This window comes from Python bivittatus, unplaced genomic scaffold (assembly GCF_059951505.1).
Source record: "Python bivittatus isolate LINGU-HERP-01145 unplaced genomic scaffold, Pbiv_v1 ctg000330_np1212, whole genome shotgun sequence".
In the NCBI taxonomy this organism is placed as follows: Eukaryota; Metazoa; Chordata; class Lepidosauria; order Squamata; family Pythonidae; genus Python; species Python bivittatus.
This window is the reverse complement of record NW_028277058.1, coordinates 1246362-1261939: the sequence shown is the minus strand read 5'-3', so window position 1 is coordinate 1261939 and position 15578 is coordinate 1246362. Positions and strand designations below refer to the sequence as shown.

The following is a 15578-nucleotide window of genomic DNA, read 5'->3' as shown; positions in this document are numbered from 1 at the left end:
TATGGCCATAAAAACATAGCTATTTGATAAAGTTTGGGGGGGATTTTCATTTGGGCCTGCCCCTCATAGATGGCACAGTTACTGTATAATTTATGTTGTGTTTTGTTTGTTTTTATGTATTACAGGGGGTTTCTTGTACACTGGCAAAGCCAGTTTGAAATGGAGTGGAACAGAAATCTTAGTAATGAATAAATAATACATGAAAAAATTAATGTCAGCCCGAGATGTAGATCAGACCAAGAAATCAACTTCACATTAAGACTAAAATGACTTTTATTAAGATTGGCTACAGTAACAGAATTTTGCAAATCTGACTGTGTTTTGCCTCCTCCCTTTCTTATACTCATGTGAATTAGGGGGGCATCTCTCTAAGATGTTTACACATACTGTAACGTCTTCATTGTTTAGGCTTAAGTGATAATTCCCTCCTTGTTCCTCTGGTAAGGCCATCCTCTTTACTCTTTATGCTTCCACCGCTCAAATCAGAAGTTGATAGGGCTGAGCAGCACTTGGAATCAAAGGCAAAAACATACTTTCGAGCATGCCAGGGTGCATACAGAGCCCTGTCCACAACACCTTAATTCAAAATCATGTCTTTTGCTGACACAGCTTCAACTGCAGAGGATGAACTGCACAATCCCAGGAAAAGATACAGTTGCTTTAAGGAACGGCCTACAGGTGCCAAGTGAACACCCCAACATGTTCCCAAATGCCTTTTTGCCCTCAAGTCATACTGCCCTAGAAGTTAACATTACAACTGCCACTGTTTTATACGTTTCAGAATTTTTTTTCTTTTCTGATTGGGATGCTTTTTTTAGCACTTCATGTACCAGCTATAAGGCAGAAAAGAATTATTTCAGCAATTAATATTCTACTGTTCAGTTAAAAATTGCCAGAAGGGGGGAAAAAACTACACAACACACGGTTTTAAGAGACAGAGAAAGAATTAAATCCAGCAGCACCAACATTAATTGAAACGAGCTTCAGCAAAATATTGGAAGGCTTCCGTACCTGACAAGCCTCTGTTCTATATTCGGTGCAACAAACCCTTTTCTCCAGTCACATCCACCCACCATATTATGCAAAGATTCTCAACAGCCAGGATGCAGGAGTGAGGGAGTCTGAAAAGCTGTGAGAAAAATTTCACTCTGCTGATATGTAGCCACACTGGTGGAACTTACTAGCATCCAGATAGGACAACAAACGCAAGGTTACTTGAATAATTAGTTATGTATTTGTTTATACACACATACAAATTGTGGATACCGCCTACCTCAGAGACTCGGGGCCATTAAAATTATAATACCCAACACAACAAATCCCAACAGACATGACAAAGTTAGCCTGAATCCCCCATCAACACCAAACATTTAATGCAGTCTTAGCAACCTTGAGAAAGGCTAGCTGGATGGAAGTTCCAGTGTGGGCCATTATTGAGAAGGAGTGCTTTCAGATCCCTCACCTCAGATAGGGTAGGAGCTTTACCTTTCTTTCTTGAGATGAACACAGAGGATAAGACAGCTGGTTCTGGAGATACACAGAGGCTAAGCCATATAGAGATTTGGGAGCTAAGAACAGCTTTACTTATACCAAAAATGTTAACAAGCCAGTGAGATGCAATGGTTAAGATGCTGGACTGATACCAAGAAGACCCATGTTCAATCAAATGTCTGTCATGGAAACTCACTGGGTGACTTTGAGCCAGTCACTACTTAATACAGCATCTAAAGCTCTTGGATGAATGCCGGGATATAAATCTAATAAATAAATAAAGTACAGTATTGCGTGTGTTCATTCAGTGCCTTGAGTCTATTATGTGAGTTGTCTGGCTCTGGCTTAATCATTAAATAAACTCAGCCACTGTGTTTAGTAAACCAACCCTGGTTTATGAGATATGGTGATATGTGAACCCAGGTAGTTGTGGCTTATTCAATGAAATTTTAGTGAGATCTGTGAATCCAGTCATTTAAATAAATATTTTAAGATCTGTAAAGTTTTTGCAATAAAGCTTTATGGAAGAAAAAAAATATTCAATATTTGTCAACTAATCCTGGAGCTAATAAATAGAATAAAATATGAACCTATGAACTTAAACACATACAAAATAACCAGGAAGAAACAAAAAGTTTTAGATTTGTGAAAAAATCAGCAATAGGGAAAACAAACTTGAATACTAGCCTTGAAAATGCTTCTTTGCTTTGATGAGCCTTCCAAGTCACATATCAAGGTCACATCATGGAGTCAATATAAGAGCTCAGCTATCTACTTTCTTTTCATGACATGGCACAGAGCAAGTTATTTTTAACTGAAGAGTTTGGAACAAGCAAGTCTACAACATTTTAGAAGAGCCACTAGACAGATCTCATTACTTTTACCATGCTCTGAACATAAAATTTTATTGTATTAGTACAATCCAGCTGCGTTTGGCTGTTCCAGACTTAAAGTCCATGTTAGTTCAAATAAAATAAAGGTATTATGTTTTATCTAAATCAGTTTGTTTAGATCCATTCTTCTTCAAACTTGAATTTAGAAATGTTGCTTGGGCTCTAATCTCTCTGACAAAGAAGCTCTTCTCTCAAGGTCCAAATATATAGACTCAGGCTCCAGAAAGATAAGATATGGAAGAACCACAGTCACATCTCTTTACTTTTGCATTTTCACTTAACAGCTTTTCAGGAGATCTCCAGATCTGATCAGTATATAGGCAGCAAGGAAGGTAAAATATGCCATCCTCCTTCCAACAATAATTTGGATCTAGTTCCAAGCTCTTTAAAATTATTTTTAGGTACAAATGAACATATCACTCCATGCAAACATGGGTTTTGCAGGCCTAATTCTTTTGAGTATTCAGTTTGGTTTGTTTATTCATTTATTTGTGGAATTTATAAAACCACCTCACTTACAATTTGTGATTCTGGACAGAGTACATCAATTAAAAAAAATTAAATCAAAAGATCAATATAACAAAACACAATCAACGCAAAGCCAAGTCTGGGTATAACAAACACTAATGCAAGAAAATCTCCATACTGAACTATAATTCCCAATAATCCCAGCCAATATTGGATGGGCAATGAATATAACTCTTAAGGAAAACAAACCATGGTTAACCATAATGTATAGTTGGGACCAATAAGAAAAACTAAATTAAGAAGCATGATTTTAGTTTAATTGATATTGTAAGGCTGTAACCTTATGGGCCCAAGGAAGGCTCACAAGGAGCCATAGGATTTTGCTGATTTTCATATTTACAGGCCAAGAATTATATCGCATAATTCCAATGAAAAGATCTACCACTGTTGTTCTTCACAGTTCTCAAAGCAGTGGAAATGGCAAAAAGGAAGCAGTCTGGAGATAGTTCAAGGAAAGATTTGTATTCATCAGTTCCAAAGCATTCATATTCCACCCAACTGTTCTCATACCTAGAGGAATAATGGAAAGAATATTTAATACCCTCTTCCTCCCAAAAAAGAATGCTGATGAAAGGCGACAAGACAAAAATGCTCCATCCATCTTTGCTTTCTATGCTATAAGCCTAGTAAAGTTTTGAATGTGGCAATCCTTCTGCCACAGGTTCTCCACCCATTTGGATTGCTCAGTCTGGTTTTTTCAAAAGAAGCAATAGCAATAAAATCTGCAAAGACTTACAGGGTCTCTCAGCTCCTCATAGTCTTTGCCTGATGTACGAGGTATTTTCATAGGGATTTCATCTCCACATTCAGTGTCGGAAGCATTGGGAGACTCTGCTAAGTCTGGGAACTCATCTCTCTTGTGTCCTCTGAACCTTATTTTGTCCAGCCTCTTTAGCATGTTCAGCACTGCACCTTTCTGCTTTATCTTAACATGACGGTTGGAGTCCCTGAAGAACACAAAGGGAGGAAGGAGAAGAAAGTGAAGGGTTATTGTCAGGACATTTATTTAACGTAAGTTCTATGCTGCATCAATCCCACAATTCTTGGCAGCACCCAAGAATATCAAAAGCAATATTATGGCATACAATGACCTCAATAAAAACAATCAGAAAAGTAACAATAAAAGATGACCACTTTCTTTTCCCATCTGGACTCAAACAAGGAAGGTTTTCAAAAGCTTTCTAAAAGCAGGAAATAAAGGGGCCAAACATATTTCATTGTATGTCCCACATAACTGAGGCCACAACCAATAAGGCTTGTTTTCTGCTCCGTGCCATCCTCGCTTCATGCAAGGGCAGCACGCTGAGAAGGGCTTTTCTTGAACACCTAAAAAGATGGGCAGATTTATTTTGGATTGCTGTGAGCTGCCCAGAGTCATATATTTCAGATGGGAGACTATATAAATTGAAATGATAAATAAATAAATACTGTAAATAAAGTGGCCCTCATTTGTGATATAAGAAATATTGTAATTATACACTATGCTCTTATTATTAAATCCCTACTAACAGGGAAAAAAAACTAATCACATTTCAGAAACCATATTTTAAAAAAATTAATTTGAATTCACATTTTCTTTATTTCACAAAGTGACTTTCTATACAAAAGAAAGCATCAGGTGGAATTCAGTCATATTTAGACCAGACACACTAAATCAATGGGATACATTAGATTAACTTCTTACATTGATTTCAGTAAGTCAATACTAAATAAATCTGTATCAAATCATCTCCCTTTCCATCAGTTACATAATGAAAATGACTGTGGGGTCAAAGTGTGTATATTTCATCTAATCAAATAAACATCCCCACCAATACAAAATTTCAGTTGACTTAACAGAATATGAAAATATACCATTCATCATAAAGATCTGGAAATTGATTATTGCTACATGTATGCGCTAGGAAATCCTGGGTTTAGTTCTCACCAAACCTAGCCTTAGGCAAATTTATACTTGACCCCAGAACTCAACTGAATACAGAGATAACAGTATCAGTATTGCTAATACTGTTAATAAAAGCAGTATTAATAAGCTAGCATCAGTGAAAAAAAGATATTCCAAAGAGAAATGTAACTATTACTATCTTATTAAATTGCACAAAAATGCCAAGTAAAGAGCTAGTAAATTGTGAAAAAAATAGGCTAGATACATTCATGTACTTATTTTTTCACACTTGTGTGCAACAACTCTGAGCATTTCAGTAATAAGATTAAAATACAATAAATTCACAATTATCTAACTAACAAATGAAAAGAATCACAATAATCCACAGTCAATCCTCCAGACAGCAAATGAGCATAAACCCATCCAGGGCCAAAGATAGGCTTCCATATTGACAGCCACACCATTTGGCTGGAATTGAAATTAAACCTGTTTCTCCCCATTCCAAGACTTATAGTCTTCAAGCACTGGAACAAGACCTTAATTGCAACTCCTATTTGGAGATATATAACTAAGTACCATAAGCATATTGATGAAACCTCACATGCCCCATAAGATTATCTTTCCCATTAGCTTCATGTAGGTATTACACAGGATAGGGGAAAGAGTTGAGCCCTATGGCATCCCACAACCAAGAACCAATAGACTCAACCTTTCCTACTCCCCCCCCCCACCATCACCTGTAACAATCTGCTCAGGAAGCAGAACCACAGTAAAAGTGTCCTCCACAGCCAACCATGTTGGTCCAGAAGGATGTCACAGGCAACAGCATCAAAGACAGAAGCAGACCCCAACCCCACCATACAAGAACATAATGCTCTTGCCCCATATTCATGTCCCCAAACCAAAGTATGATTTGAACTGAAAAATCTACAAGTGGGAACATCCAGTACCAATTTGAAGGGGAAAATCCTCATTTGTGCAACCTTAGGAATTGCTTAGAGCAAAATAGCTCACTTAAAACAAATCATGATTGTTTTGTGAAATCTGCAGATCTGTATTCCTGTGGATAATATATTCTGTGTCATTGTCTCTTCTTTTATGGCACTCTCGCATTCACATAAACCCAACCACACATACTTAACGCATCATTCATATACATGAATACATTTTTCCCATGATCTCTTATAACTGACTACAATTTGGTAAAGCTGCCTACCCCTTTTCTTAGTTGGATTTCTGCCAGATCAGCAACACACAGTCCCGTCTGTCTCAGGTTCTATGCCTGAAAACAGTGTGAAAGTTCATCATATACTGTTCCCTAACACTTCAACAGGTGGAGGAAAGATCTATGTGTTCCAATGTCATAAGAAGACAGTATGTACATCTTTGATTTTTATTTTACACCTAGCCAGTATGAAGGCCAAACTTTGCCCAATCCTCAAGTGTACTGTCCCCCAAAGTACATATGACACCGTAGCTAAATGAATACAAGAATACAATTAGAGTAGAAGACAGTCTCATTATCCAGGACACAGTGAAAATATCAAAACACCACCATCCCATCATGTGCTTTACTGCAGCCCATTTACTTGGTTGACATAGAAGCAAAAGCAACATCTATCTTTTAACCCAACAGAAGGATTTATTTCATAGCAGATGGACCAAAAAAACAAAGCCAAAAGGATTTTAGAAAGGTGGTGGTTATAGTTTTTACAAAAACAGCTCTCTCCAGTTCATAAAAGAAACACAAAAAAATAGATCAGCTTCCAGCTATAATAACTTTGACCACTTAAAAGCTCTTCTCTCATTCTTTTCATTTGCAAATATATGCTTTTAAGTCCATGCATTTTGGAAAGCAGCCACTTGTTCATAGAAACTCACACCTCAATAAGCATGTATATCTTGGAACTATGACAGGATGCTTTGCTGCAACCAACTAACGTGTCAAATGCTGTGGAATAAATCCACTCTTCTTAAAATGAAGCATTCCTTTTGCTGCCACATTTAAGAAGACAGTATATCCCTACATGATTTAAAGGTTGGAAGGACAGCCAATGTAACTTATGGATTCTCTTCTATAACATTTAAGGAAGGTTTACAGCTGACTTCCACCTTGGATATATTCCAACATTCAAGTTGTCCAAACCAACTAGTTTAAATTGTAACTGTAATCACAAATCAATACAGGTTAAAAAAAAAAAATCTATGCATATATTACTCAGAAGTAGCCCTCCCTGAACATAGTGGGGCCTACTCTCTAGTAAATGTGCTTAGAATTACACTATCATGCTTTACTCCTTTCTGTTCCATATAAGCTACCCTTCTGAATTAAGGTTTGAGAAACATTTTAAAATGACATCTATAGGGAAAACGTTGCTGAACTGCATGGCTTAATATATTTCATACATATTTCATACTTAGTCAAGATCATTGTAGAAAGTCTTTCAATTCTTATACCATTAATAATGTACCATTAAAATCAAGCTGTACATATTAGTGAAATGAAATATAAATATTTATTATGTTTTTCTTCAAACAGCTTTTTAAAGTTGCAGAAAGTCTAAGTACAAACTATAAACCCATGGTTCCATTCTTTTTGTCCCCTTATGTACTACCATTAGCTACTAAGCTAATAGATATAGACCTTGTAGATCAGTGAGATCAATCAGAAGTGCTGTTATGGCATGCACTGTGATGAACAGTATGGCATTTTATAGCTACTCATTATGGGCTTTCTTTGTGGTGGTACATGTTCTTTGAAATTGTCCCCTCCCATCAAAAAGGTAATTTATGCCCCTACTATTATGTCTTTTAGGTGCCTATTGCTTAGAAATGGTAAAACACTGCACTAACAAGCAATGGAAATTTCCTGGGAATTCTGGAAGCTTCTATTCTTCCTATGGACCATACTGATCCAGCCATTTTCAAGGGTGGTCCGGCAGTTATATGGAAGTAAATCTTCTAATACGGTAGCACTTAGTGATGTTTAGAACTGTTCTGGAAGATTTACTTTCAGAAGAATGGTGGATACCAGTAGAATGGATGGATCAGAAGAGTCCAGAAGATGTTCTAGAATTTTCCAGAATATTCCATACTGGATATTCTGCACATACTACTGATGTGCAGAATGTAGGCCTTCCCTTTATGAATGTTAAATGAATGGAACACTTCTTTTATTTCTTTTTTATTTTTTCTCCTTTTTTTTTGAATGAATGTAGATTTTTACCCATTTTAATTTATTGCTGTTATTATGGTATTTGTATTAGGTTTTGAGATGTAATTCTTCCAATTGTGTTTTGAGCTTACTTTATTGTTTTAAGGTGGCAGACGGCACTAAGTGATATATTCTATTACATATCTCTCTACAAACATCCCATGGAGGAGCTCCTTCATTGTATTTCTGTATATGTTTGTAGTTCACATTAGCTTGGTCTATGACTGAAATAAAGACTGTTGTTGATAATTTTCCTTGAAACTGAACTGAAAATAATGGGAATTCAGGCAGGCTGCTGAAAGCCAAGACAGAATTATGCAATTAAAAAATGGACACTCTTTCCTACATACCTCTCACCCATGAGAATCTCATCAAAATTTTATTTTCCTTTGGGTAAAATAAATAAAGCCGCTTCTTTTCCAGCACCCTCAATGATTACGGATGATAAAAATGCAAAGAATGTTTCAGCACAGCACCAGTTCAAAGGATCAGCAATAAATACTAGAGACTTTACAAAATATTTTTAAAAATCGCAGACTGTAATAAGATCCTGTTTAATAACTACGTGCAATAACAGGTTTTGGAAGGGTGGCTTGTAAAACTTACACAAAAGCCAAAGTGTGGACACTTTATATAGAAAAACATAGAAGCCAACAGATGGGAAAATTTCTCCTACATATTCATAGTAAGTATTGTTCATTTCCATGCAAGTTTTATTAGTCTCAGGGTTTTATTTCTCCTTCTAACACTGGAAACCACATCCAGATTATAACACTTAAAAAAATCTAAAATCTAAATCTAAAACACTGCTAGTGCACAAGAATTCTGAGCTTGTGATTACATACTTCAGTTAGTTCATACAAAAGGTTCAAAGGTCACGCAGCCAGTTTATAAACACATTTCAGTAGGAGCAGTAAGGAAAACACTGCCATTAACAAGGAACAGAACAGCTCCAGCTGATACTATTAAACAGGGAGAGAGTTGAAGAAAAAAACCTGTTAAAAGCAACTGGCCTGTCTATTCAGCCATCTCCAATCTGAAGCTTTCCGTATGTATTAAAGACAACTCCCATAATTTCCAGCTAGCACAGTCAATGCCTCTGGGAATATTTGTGGTCTCAATTAGAAAAGAGTGCAGGAAGCACAAGTTGATTCAATCATAAAGCATCTTCAGTTTTTAGAACAAATGAGATTTATTGGCGAGCAGAACTAACCTTTTCTGCGCCTGTTTATTTTTTACAGCTTCAAACATTTTTCTCCCAGCTAAGAGTTAAAGAAGGGCAAAAATTTATCTTTTTTATAACGCTTGTCATCCCTGGTTGTCATGTCATGGGAACTTAAAAACAGGAATAAGGAACCTTTTAATAGCTGCAGGCCGCACTTAATTTATTTATTTATACACACACACATACACACAGAGCGAGAGTAGTTAATTTTATTTTTAAATTAAATTTTTAATTTTATTAAAGAATACAATTACAACAATAAAAACAAATGCAAACTAAAAAATAAAAGATTAGAAAGAAAAAATAGAAGGTCCAGAAAAGAAAAAAGAAATAGAAAGAAAAGAAAGAAAAAATAAGAATATAGTAAAGAAAAAGGAAAGAAATAAAGAAATTATTTCCCCCTTCAGCACAAGAAGTATAAACAATTTTAGTAACTTATCACCTTCTCTTAAAATACAACAAATGGTCTCTTCTTCCCAAATCCCAATTGTTTCTTATCTATAAACAAATCCTTAAAGCCTCGTCATTTCAGTCCTGATGTCAGCAAAAGACTATTAAGGGTTACCAGAGATTTTAACCTTGATCAAATAACCAACTTTATATTCCCTCCTTTTACTTCTAACAATCTTGAACTTTAGTCCCTTCAAATAATGTCCTAGAACTTGATTTCTTTTCATTTATTCTTTGTCCCTTCTCACGAAATTCTTCAAAGCTTTTTTTCAAATTTCCCAATCTAGGAAAATTATCCAGGTCACTCTCTTGGTGTGTTATTTGTATATCCCTTTTAATTATTAAGACATCAGCTGGTTTCTTTTGTATGTCCAGTATGACATCTTTTTCCATGTCACTCTTATAGCCTCTCACTTTTAAATCCATTTTCAAATCAGTCCCAATCTTGTCAGGTAAAATGTTCCTCTTCCACAGCTTCTTTTAAACAAAGTCTATCGGGAGGGAGGGAGGGAGGGAGGGAGGGAGGGAGGGAGGAAGGAAGGAAGATTTCCAACACTCCCTGCAAGGTTCCCACAAGGAAAGTCAATGGGGAAGCTGGCAGGAAATCAGAAGATGGTCCCGATCCCAGTGCTTTTTTGCCCACCCATGGTCATTCTGTTTCTCTGTTTAGGTAAGGAAATATCTCTGAAATGTGAACCAATGGGTCACTGGTTGTCTAGTAATCATTAAGGGTGATATAATGAATTTTTGGGAACTTGGGGAAATGGATGGCAGTTTACAAAATATCAACGGAAAATCTGCACATGCCTCTAGGATAAGGGAAGCAAGTACAGGTAATCCTCAGTTAATGACAGTAAGTGGGACCGGGAACTTCATTGCTAAGTGACATGGTCATACAGCACAATGTCATGTGACCACGCCAACTTACAACAGCAGTTCTGGTTATGGTCATTAGACAAATCCTGCGCAGTCATTAGGCACAATGTCACGTGATCACCATTTGCGACCGCCTGCCGGCTTCCCCATTGACTTTACTTGACGGAAGCCAGTGGTGAAGGCTGCAAATGGTGATCATGTGACACAGGACACTGCAACCATCGTAATTGCGAGCCAGTTGCCAAGCACCTGAATTGCAATCATGTGACTGCGGGGATGCTGTGACTGCCGCTACTACGAGGACCTGTCATAAGTCTAGTTTTTCAGCACTGTTGTAACTTTGAACACTCGCTGAACGAATGGTTGCTGAGGACTACCTGTAGTAATACCCCCACTGCTTCAGGAAGAAGTGAGCAAGAGGATCAAAGAATCACCATGCTAACAAATTTACTAATGAGATGTTATCCGTTTTCCAATATAGTGTGACTAACTCTTTTTCCTTTCCATAAATCTGAGAATCCTGGCGTGATGCTGGGGGGGGCGGGGGGCATGACACTTATTTTCAGGCCTGAAGTAAAGTTTTAATATATCTCCTACTTAAAATGGCAGAAAACCTTTTCAGAAATCATGCCACTAAAATTCAATGGCACAGTCAGAACAGATTTAGAGGTGCCACTAAAAAAGGGAACGGGTGGGCTCCAAATGCTGCTCCTGCTTTAAAACGGCAGCTCTGAGATTAAAAACAGGCCAGCCACCATTTTCCAAACTTTAAACTGAAAGGGGTTCCTGTGACTTGAAACCTGGGATGACAGGCAATATAAATAAGATAAATCACAGGCAGTGAACACTTTCCCTCTCACACCACCTCATGCTATGTTTTTCATATGCACGGAGTTAAGAAGCCAAGTGATACAGCAAGCAATGGACAGCAAATAAATAATTTCTGAGCAAACAGAGAAGGTGGAACACTCTATCGTTTTAACAAGAGAGACTTTTCTTATGACATTAATATACAGTTGCTGAAACAAATTAGCAAAAGTAATACAGGTCTTAGCATGCCTTTATCCTTCAGCACAAGAGACACTGTCAAACATCTCCGTAATTTAATTTTCAACCATCAGCCATGTTAGTATACTCTAGACTCCACTAAAAGTTAATTTATTAAAATAAGAAATCTGTTAAAGCTTCTTTTGCTCCCAATGAATTTTTTAAAAATGGGATTGCTGTAATAACAAAGGCCCAATTTCTTTAATTATGATAAGATTGATTTTTATTTCACTTACCTATATTTCAATGCTTCTCTGAGCTAAAAGTAGGGCAAAAGCTGCATGTGAATCTTTGGGAAAGCAAGGAGGGTGATGACCCCTGTAAGACTGTTTGACTGTCATGCATTGCTTCCTCTTGGATGTGTATGATATTTGCTTTTATTTTATTGTTCTTGTGCTTTAAAAGTTGTAAGGACCCAGAGTCATGTGGAATCAAGCAGACTCTAAATTGTAATAATTAAAGAAATAAATGCTCAAGCAAGCTAGGTGAGGAGAAGAATATCCAAGCTGCTAATCCCAATAAGGGTCAAATATGTTGAAAGAGAAGAGTTGGTTAGAAAGATGAGACCATGGAAAGCCTTTACAAAAAAGTTGGTCCACTAAGAGAAGTTGTAGAAGATACTAATGCTATGGGCATAGGCAGTTTCTCAGAAATGAACTGGATTCCTGACAAGACACGAGACAGCTCAAAGACCAGAGAATCTACCAATCTGAAGGACTGGAACCTGTGTACACATGGCCTAAGCATCACATGCCATAACAGAGAATGTTCCTTCTGGAAGAGTTCCTAAGGAAAGGACTGCAGTACCTGAAAAGCTCCTACTGAACAGAGAATGGATAAGAAGCTACCATCCTCTTCCTCACCAACCATAAAGGCCAGTGTGGATTTCTCTAGCTCATGTGTCATCTCATCACTCTCTTACACAACTGGACATCCTGTATAGGTAAGAGTTTCAAACCTGATTAGGACAGCTAGCTCCATATGTGATTTCTAGCAGCAGAACAAAATACTGAGTAAAAACATAACCCAAAATGCGAAAGAGTAACTACTTTACATGAGTAACATTGAACGATAGAAAAACTATGTAAAAAAATGCAACACTTCTCATCTGCCACGTGTGCACCCTAGAAGTAGGCATGGGCTTTTTTGCACTTACACATATGGTGACACCAACATCACTCACTGTATTAAAACAAAGTTCTAGGGGAAAGACGAGGAAAGAGAAAGCAATAAAGTCAAACCTAGACAACTAAATAGTCTGATGCAGACACAATATCTTACCAAAAACCTACTAGGAGAATGAACACCTATAGTTCTGGGGGAAAGGGCAATGAAGAGAATGGATGGTATCTGGCTGCCAGCATCCAGAAGACACATAAAAAAGCATGAAAATAAACACAGCACCTTAACAAAGATGGCAGGCCTGAAGGGAGGCAGCGAGTACAAAGGAACGCCATGAGTTTGAGAAGGTGGAAAAAGACTCAGCTTAATATTTATTATGTCACTGATGCCGAAAAGAATCCCTTCTTGACCATATCATAGGCTACTGATGCTCATTAAGCTCTAGAACAGAAGTATTCTCTAGAAAGATCCATCACGTGGAACAAACTCTCCATGGAGGTTAGGAAAAGATTCTTGTCATAAACTGCAAATTTATCTGTTTTCTACAGATTTCACCCCAGTCTAGATTTTCTCCCACAGCCCTAACATCTGCTTCTTAAACTGCTTGGTTTTACTGCATATACTGTTTGCATTGATATGTTCATTATATTTATTATGCATATTTTAGTATTTTAATTATTTATTGCATTAAACTAATTAGATCCAAAAAATTACATACATAAATTGAATTAACCAGACAATATAACAATAAAGTTTATTTTTAAGAAAGGAAAGAAAGGGAAGGGAAAAAAAGGGGGAGACTGGAAATTTATCTCAGGTACAAAATAACTCCAAAAAACATTGACTAAAATGCTCAAAAATCCTTTTCCTTGCCCATATTTTAGCATAAATTGCTTTGACATTTCTTTCAATAAAAAGTTATAAAGAAATTGCTACATATGATATGAATTGTTTCTTTAATTGAAAAGTTTGTCGAAGAAATTGGGAAAATTATCTAGGATTGAAAAGTTCCTTAAAGAAATTGGGAAAATTATCTAGCAATCTTTTACAATAAATCCCAGTATCAGTTTGTGAGAAAAATATATATTTGGGTGAATCTTTGGGTAAAAGAAGCAAGTTTTTAGAGGCCTCAGATGAATGGAATCGCCTTAATAAAATTGAAACATAAAGGAATGTGCAGCACCCTTGAAGCTGGTATGAACTAGGCTGATTGTAAACCCCTTATCACAAACATCCCCATAGCAACGTAACGGAGGATGCCTTCTTCCTGGCAGTTGGCACCTTGAACAATTTTTTTCTTCCCCTCTGACACTATTGCTTTCCTTATAGACAGCAGTTGTTCCATCCTTGTAGATAGCAGCCAAGAACAGGGACAGAAAGTAACTTGAGAAGTATTGCTCATTTAGGTATGCCTGCAACATCATATGAATATGTATATGTATGTGTTCTTTTCCCTTCCCCTTTCTTGTAGAACTGTATAAATACCAGGGCATCCATTTTGCCTACAGGGGAGTGTCTCCCACTAACCTTTGGTGGGGTTCCCCTCCAGTATGCACTGCCTAATAAACACTGCAGTGAAGCCTCGATTATTTTGCCTTTGTGTCCTGCATTTTGAGTCCACAGAAACTGGTGTCAGCAGTGGGATCCACAATCTTCGAGCTGCAACCAGAGACGACAGCAGGGTGAGTGTTGTGGTGACCCTGATCCCATGTCCCTTTTCCCGCTGCTATATAAGGGCACCGTTTAGGTGTGTGTGTAAAGCAACAGTCTATGTCTAAAAGTCTGTTTTGGATAGGGAGGTTTGTTGGCACCTGCCCGTGCCAAATTCTTAGCCACCCCTGGCCTTCCTGCGAGCTTAATTGCAATGACCGGGAGTGTCCAGAAAGCAAGGGGGAATTTGGTCTTGGCAGAGTAATTGTGTTCCTTTTGTGTTGAGCAGAGGCTGACCCCAAGAATCTGCTCAAAATCCCTTTTCCTGTGGTTTCCCTTTGAATGAACTTGCCTTAAACTGCTAATAGGCAGGGAGGGAAGTGCTAACGGTGTCCAGGCAGACTACGAGAGGTGTTTGAGTGCACTTGTGAAAGAAAAGGAGTGAAAGTGCCAGGGATCACATAAAAGCTGATCCACCCCAGTTGGGAGCAGCCCAGACACATGGATCCAAGGACCAAAATAATCAACGCAGGAGAAGAGAGGCCAGCAAAAGAGGAACCTCCAGATCCCGGAGGCAGGCAGAGATCAAACATCAGATAAGTAAAATCTGAAAGGGTTAAAAGAATCTCTGGGAGGAAAGGGAAGGAAAAGAGAAAACGGGTAATTTGCAAACAAAGCATGCTTTGAAGGAAGCTCCGCAGGAAGCTCCTGTTAGGTTTATGCAACAGAAGTTTGGTTTAAAAGTAATTAAAAATATGGAATAATGGTACAAAGGGTTATAGCTGTACTCAGTGGTCGCTCTGGGGGAGTTGGGAGAAAACAGAATAGACAGAGTTAACAAGTACATTTTGAGTTTTGATTCTACAAGTTCATAGTCCATATCCCCTGATGTACATGAACTGATACAACAATTAAGAAACTGATTCTTTGTTAGAGTGAGCTGTTAGATTTGTTACTGCAAAATGTTGAGAAACTAAAGCATATATTTCATTACTTTACTGGTGTTATGTGATAAAATGTACCGAAAGAAAAATTAACATAAACAAGTTACAAATAAACTTACAATGAAGAATAAATTTAATCAAATCTGGTCACCTACTAGCTGTATTAATAATATTTTCTGTAATAGATTACCCTTGGTTATAAAAATATCATTTTGGATCAATATACTAAATATGGAAAATTACTACATTTCTA

At 37.3% G+C, this 15578-nt stretch overlaps 1 protein-coding gene across 1 annotated transcript in view; it reads right to left on the bottom strand.

Annotated features, from left to right (window-relative positions):
• Positions 1-15578, bottom strand: part of GRAMD4 (GRAM domain containing 4) — a 102274-nt gene that overhangs the window by 67731 nt on the left and 18965 nt on the right. The window contains exon 2 of the mRNA XM_088141639.1: positions 3649-3859. Within this exon, the coding sequence (XP_087997765.1) occupies positions 3649-3859 (211 nt within the window). The remainder of the gene's footprint in view (positions 1-3648; positions 3860-15578) is intronic.